This window comes from Electrophorus electricus, chromosome 3 (genome assembly GCF_041902795.1).
Source record: "Electrophorus electricus isolate QZ-2024a chromosome 3, ASM4190279v1, whole genome shotgun sequence".
In the NCBI taxonomy this organism is placed as follows: domain Eukaryota; kingdom Metazoa; phylum Chordata; class Actinopteri; order Gymnotiformes; family Gymnotidae; genus Electrophorus; species Electrophorus electricus.
In genome coordinates this window covers 33,194,055-33,221,990 of record NC_137499.1, presented here as the reverse complement: position 1 = coordinate 33,221,990, position 27,936 = coordinate 33,194,055, and the positions used below count along the sequence as shown (strand labels likewise).

The 27,936-nt window shown below is 40.0% G+C and overlaps 2 protein-coding genes across 4 annotated transcripts; both read right to left on the bottom strand.

Annotated features, from left to right (window-relative positions):
• Positions 1-1,921: 1,921 nt before the first annotated feature.
• znf652 (zinc finger protein 652) lies at positions 1,922-18,092 on the bottom strand. Of its 3 annotated transcripts, none has more exons than XM_035525417.2 (6): positions 17,761-18,092; positions 9,223-10,732; positions 8,469-8,616; positions 6,431-6,546; positions 4,733-4,877; positions 1,922-3,817 (listed from the first exon to the last, which is right to left on the bottom strand). In XM_035525417.2, exons 2-6 carry the CDS (start codon positions 10,240-10,242, stop codon positions 3,216-3,218), a joined length of 2,031 nt encoding a protein of 676 aa, XP_035381310.1. In that variant the 5' UTR covers positions 10,243-10,732; positions 17,761-18,092; the 3' UTR covers positions 1,922-3,215. The 3 variants fall into 3 exon arrangements, with proteins under 3 accessions (XP_035381310.1, XP_026870416.2, XP_035381306.1); XM_027014615.3 differs by having other exon boundaries at positions 17,630-17,769; XM_035525413.2 differs by lacking the exon at positions 17,761-18,092 and adding an exon at positions 11,395-11,832.
• A 2,350-nt stretch (positions 18,093-20,442) lies between these two features.
• phb (prohibitin) lies at positions 20,443-23,681 on the bottom strand. Its single transcript, XM_027014669.3, has 7 exons — positions 23,550-23,681; positions 22,870-22,972; positions 22,247-22,408; positions 21,889-22,031; positions 21,686-21,802; positions 21,507-21,602; positions 20,443-21,286 (listed from the first exon to the last, which is right to left on the bottom strand). The coding sequence occupies exons 1-7, from the start codon at positions 23,664-23,666 to the stop codon at positions 21,074-21,076; spliced, it is 951 nt and encodes a 316-aa protein (XP_026870470.1). The 5' UTR covers positions 23,667-23,681; the 3' UTR covers positions 20,443-21,073.
• Positions 23,682-27,936: the final 4,255 nt, after the last annotated feature.

The following is a 27,936-nucleotide window of genomic DNA, read 5'->3' as shown; positions in this document are numbered from 1 at the left end:
TTCATCTGGAATTCTATTACCTCCTATTGCTTCATTTATTTTATCATTTTGTAACTTTCCTTTGTAAGTTTCCCTGGACAAGAGCATCATTACCAGTATGTAGACACAGGCACACAACCCTCCTATTTCTCCCAGATTTTGTAAGCAAAGCTTTGTATCTTTGATCTTTATACTCTCCCCTCTCTCTTCCCTTACTGTTCTGCATATAACACCCGTCTAGGAACTGGCTCGAGAGGTTATTTTGAGCAGTGGTGTAGGAAATGAAGTGGTGTGTCTGTATGTGTGGGCTTCAATCAGAGTGTAGTGGTCAGAGATCAAAATGCCTTACTCAGATCCACTTTAATCCTGTACTTGTAAAAATCCTTTAAAGAGAATGGTCATGTGGCAAATGTGCATATACCAAAGGTCAGTGCTCCTCTGTTTGTCTGTAAACCTAAAGGAAAACAGGCTAAGCAATTTCTCAGTATCACATCCCTTTGTAACCTACATACAGATAATTAATACAGAGAACACTCATCTTACACATGAAGCATGCCCTTTGAACTACTTTATCCCTTAAGGGTTTTGCTAGTCATCTTAAGCTATAAGCTTGGTCTTACTGCAAATAGTCATTTTTGGGACGAGGTGAGAGAGGGAGAGAGAATCTTTGCTTAAGGGAGAGCTGCATCATCATAAGCTTACAACCTTTCTTGTATCCACAGAAATGAACTCTCTGAAAGAGTAAAATGTGGGAGTAAAACATATGCTACAATGGCGAGTAATTCTGCCTTTTTGTTGCATGATCTTGAGAGTCAAGACTAATTCACCTTTCAAAGGAATCATTCTAACATCATCAGAGTACTACACTGTATGCATGTTTGTGGGAAGGTTGTGCAATGTGAACAATGCTTAAACCTCATCAACAATCACAGCTACTTTGAGTGAATTAGAACCCATGTTGTACCACTGTCTAGGGTTGTTGGCCTTTGATCATTAACAGGCTGAGGCTTTCAGCCTTCCTGGAACATGATACCAGTCAAAGGGAAGATTATGCACAGTAACCTGTATTTTGGTAATGTTTCTGAAAACCACATTTATCTAATCACTGTTTAATCTTCTCCACAATCATGCCTGGCAACTGTTTTCTGTGAACTAGACATAAAAGTGTCAAAGGGGAGACACAGGAAGTGTTGTTGATGACCACACCCTGATTAAGGACACGCCCCTCCCCAAACACAAGGCAACAAAGTTAAAAATATGGCTACTTACTCTTTTACTTCCTAAAGTTAGCAGAAAGTATGTTAAATGAACTTTATAAAAAAAAAGGCCCATCATTAATATGTCATTTCTTACAATTAAAAAAAAATAATAAAAAAATTTAAAAGTTGGCAAGCTGCACATCTGAGTAGCAGACATAGTGATGCAATCACAGATGGCTACAGTCGGGTAGTGGAAACAAGGGGAAACTACTCTGGTTTAACACATCTCCCCAGAGGGTTCATTACCACGGGCTGCTTACATTTCTGAACTAGGAGAAAGTGCATTCTATCAGCCAAGAGAAAAGGAGGAGAATCAGAAAAGGGAAAAAAGTAGTGGTTAAAACAAGGAAAAATCCCAACATAACAACCACCTATAACAATAAATGAGAGAAAAGAGAGACAAAAAGGGAATTAAGGGGCAATGTCAAGCTATCAAAGCAAAGGTAATAGGTGAGATAGAAGGCCCATCTCTTTGCTGCTGTCCTCCTTTTCTAAAAGCCAAGTCTCCCTTCCTTTCTCTCTCTCACTCACTCACACTCACACACACACACACACACACACACACAGACACACACACACACACGATCAAAAATGTTTTGTCAGTTACAGTTCAAACCTGTAATGCTGCACTAAAGTGCAGAAAATGAAACATGGCTTTAAATGCACACATGCATGCAACTGACTCACACAACCAACACTTTAATGAGCCAACAGAAAAGGCCTGACAGCAAACCTTTTCTTTTCTGAAACATTCTCACACTCATGCCATGTTATCATTTACATGATAGTCATGTAAAAGACACACCTAACAAGCAGCGATTCATGCCAGCACCACCAGAATGACAGTGACAAAAAAGGTTACACACACTCTCAGACACACATACACTCACATGAGCACAGTCACAAACTACAGCACCCTTCCTGCACATTCTATTGATAAACCTGTGATCATCTCATTCAGCTCATTAAACAGACACACTTAAAAGTTTAAAAAACAGTAACAAATTTCACAAATAAAAATAACAGGTAAGTGGGTTAGATCATAGAGAACATCATTAATTCATTATTCTTTTTTGTTTCTTTCAGTCCTCCATAACATCACAGCATTGGTCATTCTCAGCAGTCTCTTTCCTCCAAAAGAATCCACCAAGATCTTCCAGAATGTACCCATGACTCCTTTTCCAAAATATTCCCTTCCAAATTCATCAGCAAAAGCATTTTCAACAGAACACAATTTGACACCACCACCCGCACAACAAAAAGTTTGTGTTACCTTATCTATTAAGTGCCCTATAGTGTGTGGGTTTGCACGCACGCGCACGCACACACACACACACACACACACACACACACACACACACACACACAAAGTGTTTATACTATTTATGATAACTCTGTATTCCTGTGTACAGAAGGTGAAACTGCATTTGTAACAACTGAAGTTAAGAGCTTTTACAACTAATGAAGTTGAACCCGTAGAACCTTGGCAGCAGCAGCTGGATACGTTGTGGGACACTGACCAGAAGAGACTGATAATGCAAAAGACAGAGAATAAGACAGAGAGAGTGACATCAAGAAACGGACTGAGAGAGACTGCCTCAAAACAAATCTTGAGACACTCCCAAAACAGATTGAGAGGGAGACGTGCTGAAACAGATGCAGAGAGACACTGTGCCAACTCAAATACAGAGGCAGGTTTTCATCATTATGATGCAAGTGGAATCTTTTTCCATAAGAGTATATAAGGTGTAAAATAATGCTTTAGAAGGTTATCTGCATGTGTGTTGTTTTTGAAAGGAGGGTCACTGAGGTCACCAGTCTGAAAAATTCTTTGTGATCACATTTAATAAGCTTCTGTCAGGGAAAGGCAGAGTCAGCGACTGAGTGCCCGAACACAGAGATGTTTTGCTGAGGGTGACTCTTACACAAATGATGACAACAGTGGTGAGTCAGAACAGCACACAGGGTTGTGCAGTTTCAGTGGTGCTGCTGTGTAGCACCCTGTCTCAAATACGAGTCCTCATGTCCGCAGTGGTTGACAGGCTCGCTCTTAAAAAGGGCAGGAGGAGGAGGCAGGAGAGAGGATGGCACTGAGAGATGCTGAGGGGTGTGGCTTGTCATGGTTGCGTGTCCAGTGTGATGCACAGGGGTATGTGTGTGTGTTTGATGGTGCTGGGCAGGTGTGGCCTGCATGTGCAAATGGGAAAAGCCATGTCCAATTCCACCTCGTTGAGGCGCAGGTACTGTGGCGGAACTAATCATTCCTTGGCTGGCTGCTGCAATGGTGGATGTTGCTTGGGAGGGCTGGGGTGTGCTGGGGGTGTGGCCAGTCACAGAGGGTGTGGTGTGGCCAGTTAGATGAACAGACAGGGGCATGCTGGCAGGCTGAAGGGTTACAGGGCTAGTGACCCGGAAGCACTTCTCACGGTGCGCCTTGAGCATGTTGGAGAAGCGAAAGCGCTGGCCACACACCTCGCACGGGTATGGCTTCTCTCCAGTGTGTGTCCGGCGATGGCGCTTCATATTGGGCCGACTGGTGAAACTCTTCCCACAGATCTCACAGATAAAAGGCTTTTCACCTATAAAGAGAGATAATGAGAGACAAAGAGAGTGGAATAAGAGAGACCGTTAGAGAAGGGGACAAAGGGAGTGAAAATCAAAGAGCAAACACTGCCAAATCTATACTACAAAATCAAAACCTAATCCATGAAAATTAAGCGCCCAAACTGAATGAATGAACAAATCAGTGGGTGTGTACCAAAATCTCAATGCAACTCCAACTCCCAATGGCTTTAAATATTCCTGACTGTGGTTTCAAGAAAGAAATGCTTAAAGACAGAAAAATCATTGGCCCCTGAAATAAAATATAAACAAAAAAGCACTTATTTCATAGCTGCACATCTTCCCACATACAGGGGCATAGTGGATCCAAACACCAGGTACTGATGCTGAGTTTTTATAATATCATTTTCACCACAGAATAATGACTGCAATAATTTTGACTGCCAAGCATGGCTAATAAACACCAATTTAGTAAAAAACATTAGCTATATTTATACATAGTACACCCCAGTCACTCCTAGCTAGCATACCACACATACATAGAACTCTTTAGTTATTTAATGTACCATTAGTCATATATATATAGTATTCATCTGTCATTTTGAAGCCTAGGTTATAGTCAGGCCCAAGTTAAAACCCTGCTGTAAGTAATAACAGTGGCTTAGGATCAGTGAGCAGAAACACATACACACAGAGAGAGAGAGAGAGAGAGAGAGAGAGAGAGCGCATGAGTCCTTGGGTAATATGGAGGTATACACAATATTAAAGGCCACATCTGGAGCACTCTGGGTGTGTTCCACAACAAACTATCCTTAAAACTCTCAGAAAGAAGAGAGAAAATTAGGTAGCGTACATAGGGGAGCAGAGGACAATGTGACATCATGGCTGTGCTGCACAATCTGTGTGTGTGTGTGCGTGTGTGCATTTCTCACCTGTGTGGGTCTTCATATGTTCATCAAAATATTGCTTCATGTTGAAGTCTTTACCACACCACTGACACATGAACTGCTTGTGTCCAATGTGGATGCTCATATGAGACCGCAGCTGATACTTATATTGGAACCTCTCATCACAGTTCTACACACACACACACACACACACACACACACACACACACACACACACACACACAGTGTAGGTGAAAGCAGTAGTTGTATACGAACTGGAGACAGCACTTTATACTATATCCGACATAACCTGCTATTACATCTTATAAGCCTGTCATTATGAAGTTATTTATACATGAGGCAGCCCAGCCCTGCCTGAGTACATACAGGCTCATGCACATGCCCACACACACACACACGAATGCACACCATGAATGTCCACACGCACACAAATTGGGGAGAGATAGAGATATATATATATAAAAATGTATGTATGTATGTTTGTATGTATACACACACACACACACACACACACACACACACACACACACACACACACACACACACACATCTCTATCCATATCCATCACACCCAGACCACATCCAGACCAGACCCAGCCCAAGAAAAGCAGAGTCTACAAACACTGAAATTTGCTGACGCTGAAGGTTTTTCAGGTTCAGGTTCATGTTTGTATGGCAGAATTCATGACCGTATGGCACCAAACGTGAACCTTAAGACCTTCTCCCACAGACACTAAAAGAGACAAACTTATTCACAACCAACAGCATCATTAATGCATTAATACATTAAATCGGTCTTAATCCGTCTCTTCACACATGGCCTTAAATGAACTACAAGGAAAAGAACAGTCTGGTAAATATTCTTGCTTACTGGAAACACAAACACTTCCCTCCACATGAGCTATTTAATAAACAAGAGAACGAAGAGAAGGCCACTGGTCAGGCAGAGCCAGCCAGGCTCCAGGCTGACTGGCATCATGTGATGTTCATGAAGGAGAGTCAGTATGCCATGGCGCAGGACACTATGGTTAAGCCAATTGCGCCAAAGTTTCAACCTACGGCAAACATGCTACATTTTGATCATAAATAAAAAGCAAGCACGACTTTCCATACACAGTGCAAATAACCAAACATGGGCCAATGGTAAGTAACATCAGAGCTTACAGGTCTGACAAATACAAATCTGTATTTAGCTATAAACAGCCTGATTCCACCCTGGCAGGTTATTTTCCCAGCTTCCAAGCATGCTTATATTATTAGGAATATGGTCAGACATCGAAACCTCTAGAAACAGAAACTTAAACATCATTTTATGTACATTTCTATTTTGCTACAGGGCCTTATTTTCATAGCTTTCGTCACTAAAATTTATTTGTACCAGTTCATCAATACATACACTCAAAAACAAATACACACAACACACACACACACACACACACACACACACGCAAAGTGGGCTTTATCCTGGTGTTTGTGGGAGTATATACATTTCAGTTTTGTGTACATGTGTTTGCTTTATCTCACTATGGAAGAAGTTATGAATGCGTGTGTGTGTATGTATGTGTGTGTGTGTGTGTGTGTGTGTGTGTGTGTGTGTGTGTGTGTGTGTGTGTGTGTGTGTGTGTGTATATCCTGAAAGAGCTTACTCTACCCTTCCAGGACTTCCCATTGAGAGCTGAAGCGACTGTGAGAGCAGATGCATATATGTGAACGTGTGTTTACCTCACAGCGGAAGGGTTTCTCTCCCGAGTGCTGCAGAGAGTGCACCTTCAGGGACATGCTACGCTTAAAGGACTTTCCACATGTTTCACATGTAAATGGCATGTCCTTTGTGTGAGCTGCGGGGAGACAGTGTTACATTTACATCTGCATTTTGTGCAGTAATTCTTACAGAATGAAGGTATCACATTTGGCTTCTTTGCGAACACGACTCAGCTCATCTAACGTCAAATGTGAATCATGGTTAAGGTAACACATTAACATTCAAAGTGTTCATTAAAACTGCACTATGTAAGATTTCTTTGGTAAACCTGAAAGCAGGCATACTACTGAATCAAGAGGAATAAATAGCTGCTAATATGTAGTGTGCTATTGCTGTGAGTCACCTTATAAAGCATGAAATATTCATTCAATAGTCAGAGCTGTCAGTCAGATTTAGCATGAGGTTGTTGGACCACGTCAGATGTCTTTACGTATTAACATCACACACACAGCCTCAAAAAGGAGGTCTGGCTCGATGGGCTGGTTACTTGAGTAATGTTAGTGGGCTGGTTACCTGAGTATCTAACTTGCTATTATTGGCCAATTATTTTTAAATTTTTTGCTTCAGTGTTTGTCCTTTGTTGTATGACAAACCAGCCATTATTTTCAGCTCTTTTCCAGTGCTTACGTCTGTCCATCACTGCTATACGTAATATGCATTCTTTTCACAAAAAGTAGCTACATTTTCTCCTTATGGTCAAATGTCTTATGTCTTGAGCCTGAATTAAAATATCTGGAGAATGCATGATTACTGATGGCTAGCTTGCTAAACGAACATAACGTAGCAATGTTAGACAAGCTGACAAGGATGCATGCTTTGGCAGGTTAGAGAACAACATTATCAGGAACTGAGAACAGAGCCAATTAAACATACGCTAGTGGAACGAAGGAGAGACGAACACAGTAAACTAGATATAGGACTCGATTACAACACCACCATAGCCCAGGAATATACCACCATTATATAATATGGATTACTCGACCACTACAGAACAGGACTGCACACCACTTGTCTAGCTAGCCACGGGAGAACACTAAATACATGTAGGCTACAATGAAACATGAAAAACAGGAATGAAGCAGATACAGGAATGATACGGCAGCAGCGCAAGAGCACATGGAGCACTGCAATGGTGTGTGTTAAGATGGTGGAGAACTGCTGATTAAACAGCTGAGCTGACCAACAGGCAACGAGAACCAGGTGTTAGGACTTAGGCAGAGTGCTAGGTTCACACTGCCAAGGGCACAGGGCTGGTAGAGAGGGACTGAAAGGCTGGCTGACACCTTCTTTGGGTTGCACTGGGCTACTGGCTTACGTAAGGTTATGTTAGCTAACTTTTGACATAAGTGCGGATAGACAGAATTACGGACCTAATAGCATACAATTTCAAAGCAATGGTTATTCAGCCCAAAAAGCTAGTTTCAAGGCTCAGCAAATAGCCTACATATTGTTCCCAGCTAAACTGCTCACAATGCTGACAAAAGCAACCTAGAGATGCCAGGAGCTACTCGTACAGCTAAACTTTAACATAGTACTCGGTGAACGTGTTTTCACTTTCACTTGTAAAGCTGTTTTGTGACAACAAATGTAAAAATCGGCAAATAAATTTAACTTTGACTACAGCTGTAGATCATTCATGGTATGTCATCAGAGGACATTGTGTCCGAGTTCTTTTTGAATACTCACAATCATCAGATAAATCCACTCAAAGGAATCGAACACAGCACGACCCACATTACAAAATGTTCTTCCGCACGTTACATGCAATTACATACTTACAATACATTGCACTGCAAACTTACATAGTGCAGCTTTAAGATGAGTGTGTTTAGATTCAGCAAGATTATTGACTTTACAGTCTCCTCATTCTGAGACACTCTAAAAGCAAACTGTGCCTTAGTGAGTGCCTAGCACATGTCTTTTTGTGTGTCTTGTTTACCTTGGGCTTGGGAGTGAGCTTTGGAGAAATTGGAAATTAACACCACTTATGTTACTCACCAACCATGTGCTTGCGGACGTGGGCCATTGTGTAGAACTTCTTCTCACAGATCTCACAGGCAAATTTCTTCTCAGCATAGCCATGGACAATCTTAATGTGTTCATGAAGTGACCATAGCTTTTTAAAGGATTTATTACACGACACACACTGGAACAGAACACATGCATGCACGCACATGCGTGCGCACGTACACACACACACACATATATGCACACACATACATACATACACACACACACACGCATATTAGAACTGCCATTTTGAGATACCCAAACACATTTATAAGATACTACCATTAGAGATACCCACACATTTCAATGTATTTCCTCATCTCCAAGGGCATAAACTATAAACACTATAGTCAAAGCTTGACACTATAGTCAAAGTCTGCCCTCTTAATACCTGTGCAAGGTTCTCACACCCTCTGCTGGGGACATGAAACACTGCATTGACTCCAAGTCTCTGGTCATTACATTTTGATTCATATGGTAGTTACATATGTAACAGTCTGCTATTTTATTACAATTTATTATTTTACTATTTACTATTAACTAACATTTTGTACCAGACTGAAATATTTACACAGCCTTTGTACACTTCAAATAAGTACCAAAGGAATGATAATTGTAGTCTACAAATACAGCAAATACTACAGAGCACCCTAAATCCTAACTGTTTCATATTAAACACATGGTGATTATAAGAGGCTGATTACTGGGACCATTTCATCAGGTTGATTCTGCTCTCTCTCACCTGGATGTTCTTCTCACAGTCTGTCTGCTGATGCAGTGCCAGCTCACTCTCCAGCACAAACTTCTTGCCGCACTTGTCACAGATTTGCATGCGCCTGTGAGTAACGTTCATGTGCTTTTCCAGGTACCAGCGGGTGTTGAACACCCGCGGGCACTTCTCGCATGCCAGTGTCTCTCGCTCCTCCCCATCTCCTTTGGCCCCTCCCCCTGCACCACACGTGGAGGAGGCAGCGGCGCTTTTCCCATCGCGGGTGGACCTGCGCTTCTGAGGTAGGACTTCGGTGCTCTTCCTTCGCCCCCTGGTTGTCATGCCAGTGGTTGCCGTGGCCACAGTAACAGTTGCCACAGTCACGCGGCGACTTTTCCTCTGTGGTTGGACACTAACCCGGCTTCGGCGTGGACGCTTGGCCCGCAGTCTCCGGCTCTCGTTCTCCTCTTCCTCCTCCTCATCCTGGTCCTCCTCGTCCTCAGGTTCTTCCTCTGCACTTTCCTCCTCTTCTACACTATCATCTTCTTCCCCTTCCTCCTCTTCCTCCTCCTCTTCACTGTCGGTCTTGTCATCTCCAGCGGGGTTCACTGAGCCACTCTTGTCTCCTTTCGATACGTGCAAAGTCTGATTGTTCAGGTTCACCTCCACAATGATCTGTGCTCGTTTAAACTCCTCTTCTTCTTCGCCCCTTTCCTCATCCTCCGTGTCCTCAGATATGCCATCGTGCCTGCGCTGTGTGGCTCCCTCAGTCCCAGACCCTCCGGAACCTTCTTTGTAGTACTGCTGAAGAGGGCCAGGATTTGGCTCGAGGTTAGGGACCGTCTGAGTTATCGGTTTGGTGGCCATCTTGTTGTCAACTAACACAGGGTAGGGCTTGGCTCCACCATCCTGCTTGTAAAACTTTACTGATAGGTCACTGTCCACTGAGGCCGAGTGGTAGTAGGTCTGTGCAGGATGAGTCCTTTGCCCTTCTTCTTGTGACATGGCTTCTAAAGCAGACACCTCTTCCTTCAGTGCTTGGCACGACTTCATTTGTATGTGTGTATATGTTTGTCTGTGTCTCTCTCTCTCTCTCTCTCTATAGAGAGCTTTGCGCTGTCTGCCCTGTTCTCTTGATGCTCAACAGTCTAGGCAGCTAAAAACAGCCAGGATCCAATCCCCTGCCCCTCCCTCGAGGCAGTGCAATGAAGGGAGGAGGCAGGAGAAGAGAGTGACACCTCAGCCCAACCCAAAATGAGCCTCCATACCCTCCACATCAGGAGGAGAGAGAGCGATGGAGAGCAGGAGATGGTACGTGAGCAGCTTCTGTTACACACAGTGATCACATAAAGCCCCTGCACACACTGGACCAATTCAGGTGACTTCAAGATCTGAGCTGTTTCTGCCTCTCTCCAAGAGACAGCCACTCTGTGACTCAACTCTTGCAAATCATAAAGACATTGCCACCTCTTAAGTCTTCTGAATCCGCTAGGAAGCCAGTGCCTTTGTGGTAAGATTAGCCTCTTGTGGTCATAACAACTGCCTGAGAGAAAGATAGAACATAAAAGAAAAACTGACAATTTCAGTTAAATTCTGTATGTTGCTAAAACACAAGGTCTAAATTAAAATTTACAGTAAAAAAAAACTTTACAGTAGATTGGGGTGAAATGGAGGAAATACAATATCACAATACCTGGAGACAATTTCATGATGTTATATATGCTACTATATGTAGTTTTTATGAGGTTTGCTAACAAACATAATGTAACACCAAGGTATGAGTGTCAAAAAAGCTCACCAAACAACCCCCTCCCTACTCTGTGATTTTATTCAACAGGGAGCAGAAAGAGAAACTGACAACTGACTAACAAATAAATAAAAAACATGCAAACAATGGGCTAAATATCCAATCAGCTACTTGTTACTATGCAGTACTGTTTTAATAGTGTTACAACACCAGTTATTTACAGGCTCGTTATCACTGATATAAATAGCTTTTTAGTGTTCTAGAAGCATTGACAATACCTGAAATATTCTCAGAAAAAGGATATTATGACTACTTTCTAGTGTTACCAATAGCATATCATCATATCGCTAACCCATTCTTCACATAGCAGTGCTTATGAAAGAGAATAATTCAAACAGGACATATTATTTACCAAAAGACAACTGTCGAACACTGCATTATATAAGAGGTAATGTTACCTGATGGCTTTCCACAACCAGTCATATTAAAGCAGAGATTTTCATCTTATTAAATCTTCAAATGACAAGGCACTCAATACATTAGTATACATGTGTGTGGAAGAGAGAAATGAAACTGCTGTCTGGTTAAGGTGCAGTGATCTAAAAATCTCACTACCATGCTTACAAATATAGGTGCGCACACACACATACACACACACACACACATACACACTCTCCTAACCACAACTGTTTCACTTCTGTGTGGGAGCATGTGTGAGCGACTTAAATTGAAACCACAAAGAAGCTGAGTAGAGAAAACTAAACCCTTAAACACACACACACACACCTGAATATTTAATATCTCAAAAAAATCAATTATAGGCCTGTGTTTCTTAAACTGCAACTTGGATCAATTCACATCCAAATAAAATCACAAATTTATAAAATGACAATTAAAAAAAAGTCAGATTTCTTTGCAAATCTGGGTGAGCAAGCAATCTATATCAAAGTAGTAGGAATTTTCATGCAATATTACAGATTGAACAAGATAAACCATCAATCTAGAAATAACTAATTTTGGGGTACAGTGAGTAATTTAAAACCACTGCACACGTTACTGCTATGATTTAATAATTCTTTTTTCTGTTAATTGTGATGAACACCTTCACTTCAGATTTAGACAGCCCTGACCAGTCTAGAAAACTTAGCACCAAAGCAGTCTTTGCTACACCACGTGTTTAGAATGCATAGTGAAGAGTCAGTCAACTGGTAGCATTGGCAGTTATACCCTTCAAAGACATAACCACATTTTCAGTATGAGTAATATCTGTGGGACTGCATTTGTGCTGTTTTTAATTGTGTTTTCAAGGAATGTTTATAACAAGAAAAAAGGATGATGCTTGTATCTTCCTGAAAAAGTGGACTAAGGTGCAGTTGTTCCGATGACCTCGGAGTGACCTTACTGACGCATAGAGGTTAAGAATCATGATTAGTGTGTGGATCCTTAAACATACATAAACAATTAACAATAAAATGGGAGACAAGAAAAATAGCTTTGTTTAACCACACTTAACGGTCTTAGCCCTTACTTCCTGAGTCTCACAGCCTCATCTTTGCTGAGTGTATGTGGATGTGTGTGTGGGCATGTGCATACAGCATACCTGCCAAGGAGTGTGTGCAAGCAGAGCAAGTGTCTAATACCTCACAGATATTTACATTACCCTTAAAGCATGCAAACAAACCGAACTGATGACTATTCACCAGCCTACATCAGGGTGATCAGTGCAGTAACAACCCACACAAACACACACCCAGGTAGCATCTACATACACCCACACCTATACACACAAAATACTTTTCTTCCTGTACTCTGCAGCTTTCTGAGAATCGACACATGTACCAAGTGTGTGACCACACTATGAGTGCATGAAGGGTCACATCTACTCTGCAGACAGTCTTGTTTTCTAGAATGTGTTCATGTTCCCCTGGTTTTGTGTGGGACTCAGAAGGGCAAGCTTTTAGGGACAGTTTTACATGCAGAGACGGTGGGATTTATGCATGTTCCTTAAGCTCTCAGTTGTAACCTATTCTAAATGGAGAAGTACATGAACAGGCAAAGGTGTGCACAGAGAGGAGAAATGTGTGGGTGCTCTATACTCCTTTTTCATTCTCTCCTCGTCTGTAAACCTGCATCTAACAGTCTGTCAGCATGCAAGTATGTATGCATGAAAACCGGTCGCTGTGGCAGATGGTTTAATCAGCAAGAAACTGAAGTTTTGCTGGTTTCAATGCCAAAGGAGACATTAACAGCAGGCCTGTTGGCCCACTCCCAAATCAGCCCCAAGCTTTTGCCCCAATACTGGCTACAACTTCAGAAGAGAAGACTCCTGAGGGGAGGGGAGGCTTCTATTAAAAGGGGTGTTCTGGGCCTTCTAAATCTTGATTTTATTTCCCCTTGTTTTAGGACTATATTTGTTATTGCCGGCTAAGTCAGTTAGCTGAATCATTCTGAAACTAGCTCCTGAATAACTCAAGAATGCTCAAACATGAAACAAATAAATGGAGTGGGGGTTGTTTAAGAATGCATAGTGGCATCTTATAGACTGCAGACACTGACACAGCATAGTTTGTCATGCTTCAGACTGACGATGTTCCCATGGTCAGTCTCTGTCACCTGCTGGATCAGTTGAGTCTATGAACTGTGAGAGGAGCCAAGTCACCAGATTACTGAACTCTCTCACCTGTTTTGCATTTACTGTCAATTGTTAATAGTATTTAAACCCAAACCTTAGTTCTACTCATTGTGAAGTATTGCCAACTATTCTCTTTCTACCTGTAAACCATGTGTATTACCCTTTTGTATTTTTTGACCTACTCTTTTGGATTATCCCTTTGCTCATCTGGCTGGTATTTTTGATCCAGTGGTTTTTGCCTTTTTACTGTTTTTGACTATTTTATAGATGTCCCCTGTGCATGGCTGGCTGTGCTGTTTAGTTTTGACCTTGGCCCATTCTGACTGTCTTTTGTGATTGTCCTAAACACGCAAGTAAAGAACAAATGTTTTCTAAATTGCAAGTGATGATTTGTTTTCACAATGTTAGGTTAATCACTATGCAAGATGTTTGCTCTTGCCAGCTTTATAATCAAGCAGTCAAAAAAACAAGCTAAGCATTTGTATGCAGAGGACAGAAATTGATTTATGATTCTGGCATTAGGTGGAGCACTATGTCTCTAGCTCAAGTACCTTTACTGTATAGTGCTGCATCGACTAACATGTTAATTATTCATGAATGCAAAAAGTAAAAGCAATCCTGTGTCAAAATGTACAAGCTAATATCAATGTACATGTACACACAAAGATTAAGAGGTGATATTTAATAATGCAGTGTGTTAACAAGGCACTAGGCCTACTAGAGAATGAAGTCATATACTTGTCTGTAATTAGGAAAAGCCCCTCACTAAAAGAAAACACTACTTCTTTTAGTCTTCCACCTTGTCTTTCTTGATTTTTCTTTTACAATTCCAAGATAATCCTCTTTTTCTCATGAGTGGGTATGATGACGACTCACACATTTTCATAACTCATTGTGTCACACACTAACTAACTCCCTTTGATGCAGGCAATCATCAAACTATCAAAATCTAACTACTGTAATTACTCATGCTTCATGTGGTTATTACATATTTACATCTGTATAATATTTCTATTGGCCTAAAATAGTGTTGCCTCTCAGAAAATTAATCTTGTAATGAACTTAAGCCATTGCAAATGACCCTACCTTTACTAATTTAGTCTGCAACCAAGACTCCACACCAAGAATTCAAAATGAGCCGATCACATACAGAAAGAAAAAGCATGAAGCAAAGATTTTCTTTTCTTTTCTCTTTTTTTTTTTGGGGGGGGGGTCATCTTATTGGAAGACAAGTAAGTAATTAAACTGCTTGACTACCCTGGTTGCATATATGAACCAAAACTGACAAGGACGATCAAAATTATCCTGCTGTCTTGACAACAGTAACACAAAGCACTTTGAGCAGTGATCCAACAGGACACTAAAGCATCAGAGGGTGGATGTTGCTGTGGGGAAACCGTTTGAGAATTATCTTAATATGGATGATTTAGAAAGACAATAAGATTTAGCAACTTTGACTTAGTTTTTCCACACTAAAGCTTTTCTGGTGCTTTTTTCTAAAGGTTTGTTTCACAGGGTTTTCGCACACTGCCTACATTTACAGGCCTGGGGTCATCTTGAGAGTAAAAAAGAGGCTGTTTTTTTTCTCAAGAAGACACCGGGTTTCAGCAACAATTACGCAGTTGCAATATTTAGTAGTTTCACAATCCTCAAGATGTTCAGGAAGGAAAAGCACAGGTGTCAAATGTAAAACATTTCATAGACTAAAGGCCAATAACTTTCTTTTTCACAGTATCTTGCTGTTTTGTCTCAATGCAGGTATATATTTTTTTTACATCTGAGCTTTGCACTTCAATTATCAATCTGAAACTTTGTGCCTGCCAATTTAGTAGAGCATCATCTGGATATAGTCAATGCCAAAGGAGACATTAACGGCAGGCCTGTTGGCCCACTCCCAAATCAGCCCCAAGCCTTTGCCCCAATACTGGCTACAACTTCAGATGAGAAGACTCCTGAGGGGAGGGGGAGGCTTCTATTAAAAGGGGTGTTCTGGGCCTTCTAAATCTTGATTTGTTTCCCCCTTGTCTTAGGACTATATTTGTTATTGCCGGCTAAGTCAGTTAGCTGAATCATTCTGAAACTAGCTCCACCTCAGTAACTCAAGAATGCTCAAACATGAAACAAATAAATGTTTTGTCTCATGCAGGTATTTTTTAACATATGAGTTTTGCACTTCAGTTATCAATGTGAAATTTTGTGCCTGGCAATTTAGTAGAGCATCATCTGGATATACCAGTGAGAATTCTGCACATTTTTCACCCTTGAGAAACATGTGCCCTTCATAAATAGATGTTAGACAGAGGATATGCAACTACTTCCTGGGCCATGAAATTAACTATTCACTGACACTGGTTGTGGAAAATGCTGAATTATTCTTACAGCAGGTTATGATTGCCATTTGGTTCATACAAAACAATCCTAGGTCAATATATCATAGACAAAGGGGGTGTGGGGGTGGAGAATTTTCAGTACTGAAAAACCTGTAAGAAAGAATAGTGAAAGAAAAACAAAATTAAATGCTTACATAAACTTGCATTCTTTAACCGATTTGCCTGCTCTGTGATCCAGTATGACAACACCAATGATCAGGATTAGATTACTCTTTCCATCCATCTGTTCAGCAGTTCTCTTTTGTGGGGTTGTGATAAGTTTGTGCTGTCTATGAGTTTTCTTTCCCTACATACGTGGTCGGTCCCATTTAATTAAAAATCAATAGCCACTAAATTCTATATGCTTATATATTACTTTTTTCTAAAACATCTAGGTGACGTGTACCACCGGCTTCAAGAATTGACAGGACAGTTAACTAGTATTTTGTGTACTAAAACTGCTAAGGTGATATGTTTTATTTTGCCGCAGGAAAATGTTCTTGGACTCAACACAGAAAAACAATCACGCGTTCACATTCATACATCTCATCGTGTCAACATTTGAGTTGAAATTGACAATGTTGCGCAGCCTTATCGGCATTAAAGGTGTGTGGATTTTGTTAAATTACAGATACAGTTACACATTTTGCGTGCTTAATGTTAAGGGGATTTATGGCAATAATGGAAGCGGGAACAGCCAAAAAGTGTAGCTAGCCTAGCTAACGAAGCAAATAATTAGTTAATTAGCGACGTAATCAAAATTACCCTGAAACTCTGTCGTAGGTGTTTCATTCAGCGTACACTGTAATCATGGGTATTTTATACGGTGACAGATTAGAGAGGCCTGAAACTTCCAGAGCAGGGAAGTGGAAATTCCTCTGCCCTGGCCAGAAGTACGCTAGTTAGCAGTGCTTAGCAAGCTTGCAGTTTGGTGGGGGCCTCATCTGCGCCTTCCACCATTTATCATCAAAGTCCACCACCAAAACTAGCGAAGTTATAAAGGGCATAGTCATAGAACCTCAAACCGTCAACAATTTCCTAAACGTCGACAGCCTGACGGCACTTCACTGACAAAGACCAACTTTCGGGAAACGACGCAAAGAAAGGGTTAAGTTGAACGAAACCTTGGTTGGTCAAAACGACAGACGAACAGCAGGCCGTTCGGCTGGCTAGTCAAGTAAACCAGAGGTAGCTAGTCAGATAGCCAGCATGCTAGTACTGATTGCCTGCACAAATTCAGCTGCGTGAAATGGGTTTCTTGTAGTTAGCAATTGGCTAGCTAACAAAATATCAAACATAAGACGAGGTATGCCGCTTCTTCGTATTTTTCCTTATTGGTGCTCGTCATATATGACCCTTTCGACTGTAAGGATAATTAACACCCGACAAATAGCAAGCTATCGTATCCTCGTCGCGGACGACTTTCACTTTTTTAACCCCCAAACCGCCCAGATTTATAACACATTGAACCCGAGATTTTCTCAGATTCGTTGCATAGCTAGTTAATACCATCCCCACCTGCAAAGGTGAACTGCGACGAGTAACGTCGTGCTATATTTTGTTTGCAAACCACATTTTCACATTTAAACGAACATTTTCAGGAATCCTTTCGGAACAAAACCCTGTCGAATGCAAGTCACCCCGCGAAAATAACTCTAAAAATAACATGATTTATTTGTGACAACGGCATACCTTTAGAGTTTCTGGCGTGATGATTTCTTGTATATTTTTCAGTAGATGAACGATTGTCATCTTTGTAAATAAATGCAAATCAACAAATTAACTTGTAGCTAGCGATCTGTGCTCCTCGTTGGATTACTCACCCGAAGCACGAGCGCCCTCTCCTTCAGCGCATGCACTTCAACTTGCACAGAGTAAGATCCAGAAATAATCTGCAAAATGACTGTTGACTGCAAAATGACAAAAATCTGCCTGCCACAAATTAATCATCTCACTGTTTTAGGAATGTGCGAATAGTTTGCAACTGCTTGCATAAGTGTTCCATAGGATGAACATAAACTGTCACTAATTTATTCCGTCTGCAGCTGCACAGCCTTCTACAGTTACCGCGTAAAAGCCTAGCTTTACTGCCCAACTCTCGCTACGTGGCTGGCCTAGGTCTTACGCGCCAACCACCTCGCTCATCCAGGCGACCAAAGCTGCCTGGGTTGGGTACGCGCGCATGTCGCCGTCGATTTTTTCCGGGCTGCAAAAAGTATGGCGCGCGTGCTCGTTATCATTCCACAAAGTAATCCAGTCCAATAAGTAGTCCAGTAAGAAAGTAAAATAATCGATGTAAATAATGACAGGAAGAATTACTTCAATATCCACAGGACATTTATTTGCCTAAATTATTGGAGTACAAGGCTGAGACTGCAATTTCTCTAGTTGTAGACTTGCCTCTAATTGTCTGCATTGGATTAACGTTATTTGCCTCTACAATATCATGTAAGACCTTCTTTATATTAAATGGTTATTTGGGAATGTTATTTGGGAATGTGGCAAAATACATACATTTAAGTGACAAATTCTGAACATTTAATATTATGCTTATTTTACTATTTATTAAAAATAATGAAACATTTTTAAACAATACTGTAATTTATGAATTTGAAGAACCATAGGAGATACACAGATTGGTTACTTTGTTATTTTAAAAATAAAAAAAAATAAAACCAAAAACATCTCCCTGAGAAAAGGTCAACTATAACTGTGCATCAGTAGTTTCACAGGGATGACCTGGAAACCACCTGTTTTAAAAAAAACATTCAAACACAAAAAGGTTGTTGTTTAGTTCTTAATGTAGCAAATCTAGCTTTAAAAAATGCAATTTTAACCATTTCATACTGAAATCATAAAATGATATATTTTGCATGATTGGGATTTGAATTCTTTCGGTCTATGTAAAGTAGCCACAAAGGTGTGTGTGTGATGTGTAAGATCTTACCAAACAGGAAAGGCAGACTCACATCCTGTGCTACTGAGTATTCTGTGGGGACAGCTTGACTGAGGGCAAGATATAAAGCCAATCTTGAGCATTATGTTTGTATTCCATTTCCCTTATCTACCTTCTAATAGTGTCAAACAACCACATTAAATATGCACAAAATCAAATCAGATATGTGCATTTGCATCTGCTACTGAGTACGCGCACAGTATGTGTGGGTATGTATATATTGTATTAAAACATTAAGAGCACTAGAGAAAGCTCTTCCAGTATTAATCCTTATCATCATGGATTCTCCAGTAATGTCAGAATTTGGGTATGTGTACCAAATATGTACACTCTGTAATGGGCTGGTGCACAGCATACTGGAAGACAGGAATCCTGAATCAAACCAGTAAACCCATTTATCATATACATCTATATGGTCATTTCACAAGATAGTTTGCATTTAAAACATGCTTCCTTATTTTTCATAATGGGAGAGGTGATTCATTTGTTGTTGTAGAATATCTAAATGACCCTCCCATACGAGCCACAAAATAAGATGGGAGCCTGAGAGAACAAAATCGGCTATGCTCTAAGGGAGGGAGGGCTGTCAAAATCTTTTCTGTCAATTACAACAACATTGGCCAATCTTGGGTATCTGGGATCTCATGAATCAAGGTGGATAGCACTATCCTTAAAGTATGTTATGCTGCCCCCTGAAGTTGCATGAGCTGGAGCTCGAAAAGATGTGATGATTGGCTACATGTACCTTGGAGGAAGCATGTGACAGCCCTTTCCGTCCCTGGTTGGCAGTGGTCTTATGATATGAGAGTAAGCTTAAAATCAACAAAACCCCCACACCAGTTACAAATTGAACTAAAACAATACTTATTAATATTAATCCATTCATATTATTTATTAATATGAATATACCGGTAAGATGCGTTAATGGAATTATTCATATTTTACACATACTTTAAATAGTTTAAGCTATTCCTGAGCTTTGACATGTGTTGCCTTAATAGTGTCAAGGTGCGAGGTTGCATAAGCAATAAATACTGATGCCATCTAGTGGATAAAGTGCACCAAACATTGCATGCCTGATGTGCATGATTGCAAGAACATTTCATACAAAGGTTTATTTACCCACTCACTCTTATGACTTATTTGGTCAAGCATTTCCAAATGCTAACCTTATTCTAAAAAAATCATACGTTAAATTCCATGCACCTGGTTTTGGTCAAAGCTGGATAAAGATGTAAAATGAGAAAGCAAGGCATCATTTTTAAAGCAACTTTCTTTGTTCAAGAACCTAGCTCTCCCTTACATCTTTGGCTTTATCAGATGGTTGCTATTCCCTACACAGGTTTTCCTTAATTGACAGAAAAAAAGTAATTGCTCTTATTGTTTATATGCCATTTAGCCAACAATTACTTGGTAGATGTTTGCATATATTTGCCTTTATAATTAGCCAGATTTATTGTTTTCATGAACTCAAAATATAAATATGTAAATAAATATTTTAATCTGTTAGCATTAACACAGAACATGTACTTTCTTGAGGTCTAATAAATTCAAATTTATTATTATTTTTATTTGTTGTCATTTGTGTCTTGTGGAATGCAAGGACATTCCATACACTTCTTTCTGCCATACAAGAGGAAAAACAATACAAACAAAGCCAACACATTCAGGCTAATAGGGGCAGAGTCTGACCTCCCTGGTGACCAACTGCCTCACATGGGTCTCGAACAGGTCCACTGATCAGGACCGAGCTTGATTACACACTTTTAACTGGAGTTCACTTTAGTGTAATTTCCATTTTTAGTTGGTAAACAAAAAGGTTGATTTGGGGTACACCGTTTCAATCACTCTACCGCTTTAGCCATTTTACATAATCCTTTAAACAAGTTTCATTTCACTAAGAAACACAAACCCCCGCATCTAAAGAGACACACACACACACACTACTGTGCAGCTGGATTCCCCCCGGATAATGTCCCACTGGTGAAAATCTCAGAGGGACTTCTTAATTTCAGGCAGGAGAGGGAGCAGGACAGACAATGAGCTCCCTCTAGGCAAGTTGCATGTCAGTTCTTCAGATGCAGGTCTGGTTCCAAGTCACCCATTCTTATGGATTGAAGCGTGTGTGTGTGTGTGTGTGTGCGCATGGGTGTGGTATGGTGTGGTGTGGTGTGCGTGTCTCATTGGGGCAGCTGCAGTAGAGTGCCCTGCCCCGAGGGCAGGTATGTGACATTGCGGGAGCGGCTGAGCTGGAAGGCAATGTCCTCGGCCGCTTCCAGTTTCCTCAGTTCCACAAGGCCGTCACCTGCCTCAGCCAGGGAGTTGGCGATCAGCAGAGCTGCCTGTGAATCCCCCGCTGCAGAGATGATTGCTGCCTGCTTCTGCTGCTCTGCCTGTCACACAGGGACACGCCTCAGGTTAGCTTCCAACAATGTAGAGAGGACCTGCTACATGTCCTTCTACACACAGCAGTTTTAAAGATTTACAATACTACAGAAAAATGAGACAGCATATGACAGTATGGAGAAGAATAGAGCACAAATTCTATTAAGGTGATACCTGATAATGTATAAAGCCGCAATGTGTTGATATACAGACAAAACCCTGTCTTACCTTCTCTACGATGAACCTTGCTCTTTCAGCTTCCTGCTGTGCCACCTGCTTCATCTCAACAGCTTCCGTAAACTCTTTACCAAACGTTAGGTGCGTCTGGATGAAAATGAGATGGGGTTACTTTGGAAGCTACAATTGGCAAGTATGAGAGAGGCAAATGAAACGAGGAGGAAGGTTACCAGGGAGACATCATCGAGGATAAGGCCAAAGGTGGATGCTCTCTCAGTCAGATCTTCACTGACCTGCCTGGACACCAGCTCTCTCTGAGTGATCAGCTCTCCCGCATCAAACCTGGCCTTGAGGTACACACACAAATACCGATGGGATTACATAGTCATGAAAGCTAATTTCTACATCTCCAACAAGCATTAGTACTACTCACAACAACAGCCTTAAGCACTTCAGTGGTGATGGAGGGAAGCACTCTCTCATCATAGTCTTCACCAATACTGGTGAAGATCCTTGGCAGCTGGGTGGCAACTGGCCTGAACAGAATTCTCAGTGTGATGTTCACATTCTGCAGGTCTACCACAAAATTGAAGAGGAGAACAATGCTGATTGAGTATGTTAGTTTTCAAAGCAGAGACAATGAACAATATTATACCCAGCTGTGCATACATCAACATTAGACTAGCAGGGACTTTTTGTGTTCTTGATCAGATAATGCCACAAGACCAGAACATGGTCTCTTTGAAGCTACAATCATGAAAATCATTTTACATCCCTCTGACAACGGTTACCTTTGCTTCCAGTGACAACAGGCACATTGCGGGGGCGGGACCGACAGTCGAAAATGATTGGTTTCTGTACCCAGGGAATCAGGAAGTGGGTTCCTTCCCCAACTACTGCATCCTGGACTCCTCTAAATCGGTCAAAGATGACTGCCCTGTGGCCAGCATCCACTACAGATATGTGGCAAGAACAGATATGGCATCAAACCCAAACATCATACACATGTAAAGCTGAACTCCAAAAACTAAATGCTGTAATGTAACCAAAAATCTAAATGTCAGATTTTGTCCATCATGATTAGAGAATCATTATACTTAAGTTTTTAATTAACCAAAATTCATAAAAGTTTAAGACTGCACTTTAGTGACAAACACTTTATAGTCTCTTTCCTTATCTACTCCTGATTTACTCACTACTAAAAACTATGCTTGTGTGTATGGCAAACACTTATTTTAGTGAAGAAGCCTGACCACTAACATATGCCTTTCATGTTTGGCATATGCAACATGCAGAGTGATTTGCTGCTGAAATAAGACACTCTTAACTGACCTTAATTCAAACTACAAATGTAAACTGCTAAAATAACAACTAAACCTACTTGAATTTAGAAAGATGCCAATAATGCACTTACCATTATACAGGGCAGAATTTACCACACCTCCTCCAATGGCCAAGGCCAATCCCAACTTTCCAATGGACTCGAACAGCTTTGCCATGGCAACAGTGTGACAATTCTGGAAAAAAGTTCTGTGTTTTTTCGCACTGTTTCACAATATGAAGAGGGAAATTTCATAAAAGGCCAAAGTCAGCTGATCTAGATCAAAGAAAAGGGAATTAGAAGCTCTTTATCTAAACAACCAAATATGACTAAACGACCACTCTTGTTAAATAAAATGCGGCCAATTTTCCTTTTTGAGGGGCAAGACTGACAGCTATGTTAGCTAGCATTAACTGACCATATACAAGAGGCCTTCTCTGCCTTTGCATTAGACGAAGAATGACGACTAATTGGTCTCGGTAAAGCGAATAGCAAAATGAGGGATGCAAGATAACGAAGAAAATTCTAACTACAATTATGTCATATTAGCTAATGACTGGGATGATAAATTGCAGTTCAAATTTAAATCCAGTTAGCAGCTAGTGCTGCTGCCATCACATGCCTCGTTTAAAGACAAAATTAAACCCAGTTAATCATGGTACCTAGGCTTAACTGCGATAATAATAGCTAAGACATAACCATCTGGTTTCCATAAAAACATTCGTTTAAATATTACGAGATAACATTTTCCTTTACACAACGTGATAACTCACCCAGACTTCTAATGGTTCACTGTGACCTCCACCGGAGCCGACGTAGGAACGCGTGAACGTTCGTGTTTTATGAGCATGCGCATAGAGTTGAACAACATCAATTCCGATTGGACACATTTTGGTTTAGGTTTTTTGGCATGTTATTATTAAGGTAAATGATTGTGTTATATGCGTGCTTATATTTATCATGGGTACCGTAGTTTCACTAAGATATTAATACTAATACGTAGAACGTACAACATAATACGAAATAAAAATAGAACGAATGCTATGTCTTTAAATTAATTTAATCGATTCCTTAGTTAGGGACTTCATGATAAATTAATAAGATACATTGTCAGTTTAACTTAAACTAAAATACTTGGCTGCAATACTTTCTTTTTTGAGTGTCTTTTTGGTGTCTTTTGGGCTGGCTTGACTATTTACCTGAGCTATGTAAATAGTCTACATCCAACAATATTACTTCCAGTTATCTCCTGGCTTAAAGGGCCAGTAAGCATGATTTACATGATATTGATAATTATCTCTTACACTCTTTCATTACTTTATTTACAAATTAAATCTCCAATTAAACTATTTATTTTATAAACAGACATACATGTTACAGATATAAGAATGTATATAATATGAAATGTATATAATATGAAAATAATACATAATTCAGTAAAGATATAAAAGGTAATGATCCCTTTGGGAACCCTTTTTAAAATCTGGTAAACTCATGAAATGAACAGCGGTTAGAGATACTTCTTCTGGAATAGTTTCACAGCAAAAGTTTATACCCAGAAGATTAGTTCATTATATGATCTGGAAAACAGTGGGCTTTCAGACATATTAGTGACAAGGGCTCAAAAGGTTGCAGACTAACATCTTACTCTCCCGAAACAACCCATCCTTTGATTAATCTGGATGTTTTTTACTTCAGAAAGTTGCAGTTGTCAAATTTTGTACATCACATCTATTTAAATGTTTCTGTCTCTGGACATGCACCAATGCCCCAGTGTTTCTTGCCCCATGTTTGTTTTCAAATGAGACTAAGGAAATGCATAAAGTAAAAAAAAATGTAATTATATGGCAATGGCATATAGAATACCTGGTTCTCACTCTCACATGCCCTGGTGAAAATCAAACCACACCACTTACGCACATGATGCAGATTTAGACCATGTCCACACACCAGACCTTAAAGCACCTCACACATGACCTTCCCAAAACTACTACTCAAATTATAAACTGGAGGCATATAATTTGTAAATAAATGCATAAATGGATATAATTGTATTTTGCCAAATAAAACCTTGAACCTTAAATATAAAGGCAAGTTTCTTCAAATTATGTGCCTTAGGATGGTGGAGTCATGTTCAAACACATCAAGGGCTTTAAGATATCCAGATTCTCAGAAGAGAATCCTGAGAAGGCAACAATACCCACTGCCTTGGGTCATACCAGTATGTGTCTCACTATCCTGCTTTCTGATCATCTTCCAATGCGTATGACAACCAGTCATCCCTCTTTAACAAACTGACACTTCACCTCTAATCTATGAACAATGGCAGGTATTTTTCCTCTCCAGGGAAAAAACATTTGAATTTGGAATTATGAGCCAAATCTGTTCTCTTGCTGAAGTGTAGCCATATCTGCAGGCTAGCCTGGATTGTGGCCACTGAAATCTTATCTTTTCTAATCCCTCTGCTCCACACCATATTGATGTTTCTGGGAAATATCTGGGAGGTTGAGTCAATCCAAATGTGGGCATAGGTTATTGAAGGGCATAGGTCTTAGGTTATTGAAGGAGATACATTCAATCCAGCCTGAACTGAAATATCCAGTCTTTACAGTTTCCATTTCATTGTATCACATAGATATTGCTGTTCAGGGACAATGGGCATATCAGCAATAGGGTCTGTGATGTTTATGTTCAATATATGCAAGGCTGCTTTAAGTACTTAATTTTTTTCAAAAAGCTAATGCTTTTTTAATAGTCTCAATAAGACACTCCCTATCATTCTGACAGTCACATCTCTGAAAAGCCTGGGAATGAAAGAAAAAGTAATTATCTGTGAAAGTGAAATTTGTTAATTCCAGAAAAATTACACCAAGTGGTATCGCTTAATCATTCTAAGAGATATTCTGATCCCAAGGACAACTTTCCTTAAGCATGTTTCAAATATATGGGCGCCACTAGATGGCGGCAGTGCATTTTGGTTTTGCCCTTCTTACTTCTCTTTTTTTTCTCAGTCAGTCCATTAATACTCTTACCTACTATTTCAGTGAGCACGTAGGAAAAGAGGTTTTGTCTCATTTTTCCATTACTCATTTGCCAGTGATCACTACCTTAGACTGACACACAGAAATATAAATAGAAAAAATTCTAACATTTAATTAACATTCATGGTATTTACTTAAGACCAGATGGACCAAATAAACACTCTAAGACTTAACACTGTTTTTTTGCTGTGTGGTGTGACACCAAGTTAAAGACGTGTTCTGTAACATTGTGAACGGTATCCTTCTAATGTAATAGTCAATAATGCCCCCCCCCCCCGCCTACTTCCTCAATTCATTTTTTTGTCACTGTGAAGGTGACTGCGTGGACTGCATGCAATTTTGAACACACTCATTATACATGGCCAGAGAAAATCTAATCAGTGAGCAGCCTGAGTTCAAATTAACATCAAATGACAGTGAACAGTTAAAGAAAGATTTAAGGAGGAAAATAAATCTTCCAGAATGGAGCTTTGATCCTGACTTGCTGTGAGTCTGTGTTCTTCCTATACTTTTCTTAATGAAATCAGATGTACACTACATTTCTCAGAGTCTCCTGGTCAAGTCTGATTAATGTGCTGGAAACACCTTTACCTGTTTTAATATCATCTTGTGTAGGTGTAATTCTCTTGTAATTCAGAGGCATAGCTGATTGTTCAGGATGACCACTTAATGTACGGAGCATTCAGAAAGAATCTCAGTGAAGGAGAACATTGGCATCTACAGGCAAGCAGTAAACAGTGAGGGTGGGGTTCCTTATGTAGGCCAAAAGTCAGCAGGTCAATAAGCAATTTATCAGTTGTCTCATATATCCAACAGTCTAGGATCTGTTTGTTTCAGACTGAATGCATTAGATGGCACTGCAGATTCTGATCTGGCCATCTGCTGACCATCTTCAATACTTCATTGCAGCTGGTATGAGTTTTCCCCATTCTATGACTGTATCTCCTTGGAATAAATTGTGGCCTGCAGTCGGCTAAATCTGGGGCAGAGTTAAGGTTGGAGAAGAGTCACAGGATGAAGAGAGTTAGGTGGAGATGAAGTACATCAAAGCACATCAGTGAACAACAACACCGGTTAAACAGACTAGCTCAAAAAGGATCTGTGCAGAATTTCAAAACTAGACTAAGGAATAATTAAAAGAAAAATGAAAAAAGAACAATGAAAAAGTAATACAGATAGAGTTCAATGTAAACATTTCTAGAAGTAGCCCCTTCTTTCTTTCTTATATATTTAATATTATTCTCACTTATTTACATGTGTAAGATAAATATATGATAAAGGCAATGCCTTTTCATACTGTTTTCATTTCCATTTCAGTAAATGAAAGGAAAATAATCTTTTTTTTTTCCAGTCAGTAAGAAAAGAATTATCTTTCATTTATTATTTTTTTGTGTGAAACATATTCCAACCTTACATGGAAAACCTTACTGATCTCAAATCCATATTGACTGAGTGCAGGCTGTTTCAGGGCAATAAAACTAGTTCTGTTATTTCTCACGATGTGGGCCCATGTGTAGTCACACAGAGAATGCAAGGTCCTGAGTACATTAGTAATAATTCAGCCTGACCACCATATGCTACAGTAGTGCATAAAAAGCAGTGCCATCTTCAGGTGGCTGTCCACTGAACCTCTGATATGATTCCTATCAAAAGTTGCAGGGACAATGCTCGTCAATCTATTGCTATGTCAGTATATTGCAATTCTCTTTTTGTTATATTACTATGTTACTAAATATATTTCCAAGGTTGCTCACCACAGTAAACTGAACTCTGTTCTCCAAAAGGAACAAAAGAGAAAGTTAGCTAATAAGTATTCAGGTGCCATAAAACATAATAGGTTGGAATCATGGTGGTTACAACAATTACCCAGATGAATGATGTAATTTTTTTCCTTTCCTGTAAGAGCATTGTATAACAACATAATTGTTTTGGCCATCATATTATGCTAAGGGCACTGAATACTGTACCTACTAAAAGATCAATGTACCTACTAAAAGACTCAAATTTGTACACAAAAGTGTGGAATAATAATCAGAACATACATGTTCTAGTTTTATGTAATATTTATACTTCATATAAACACCTGGAAAGAGTTGTGGGCAATGGATATGAGGCACAT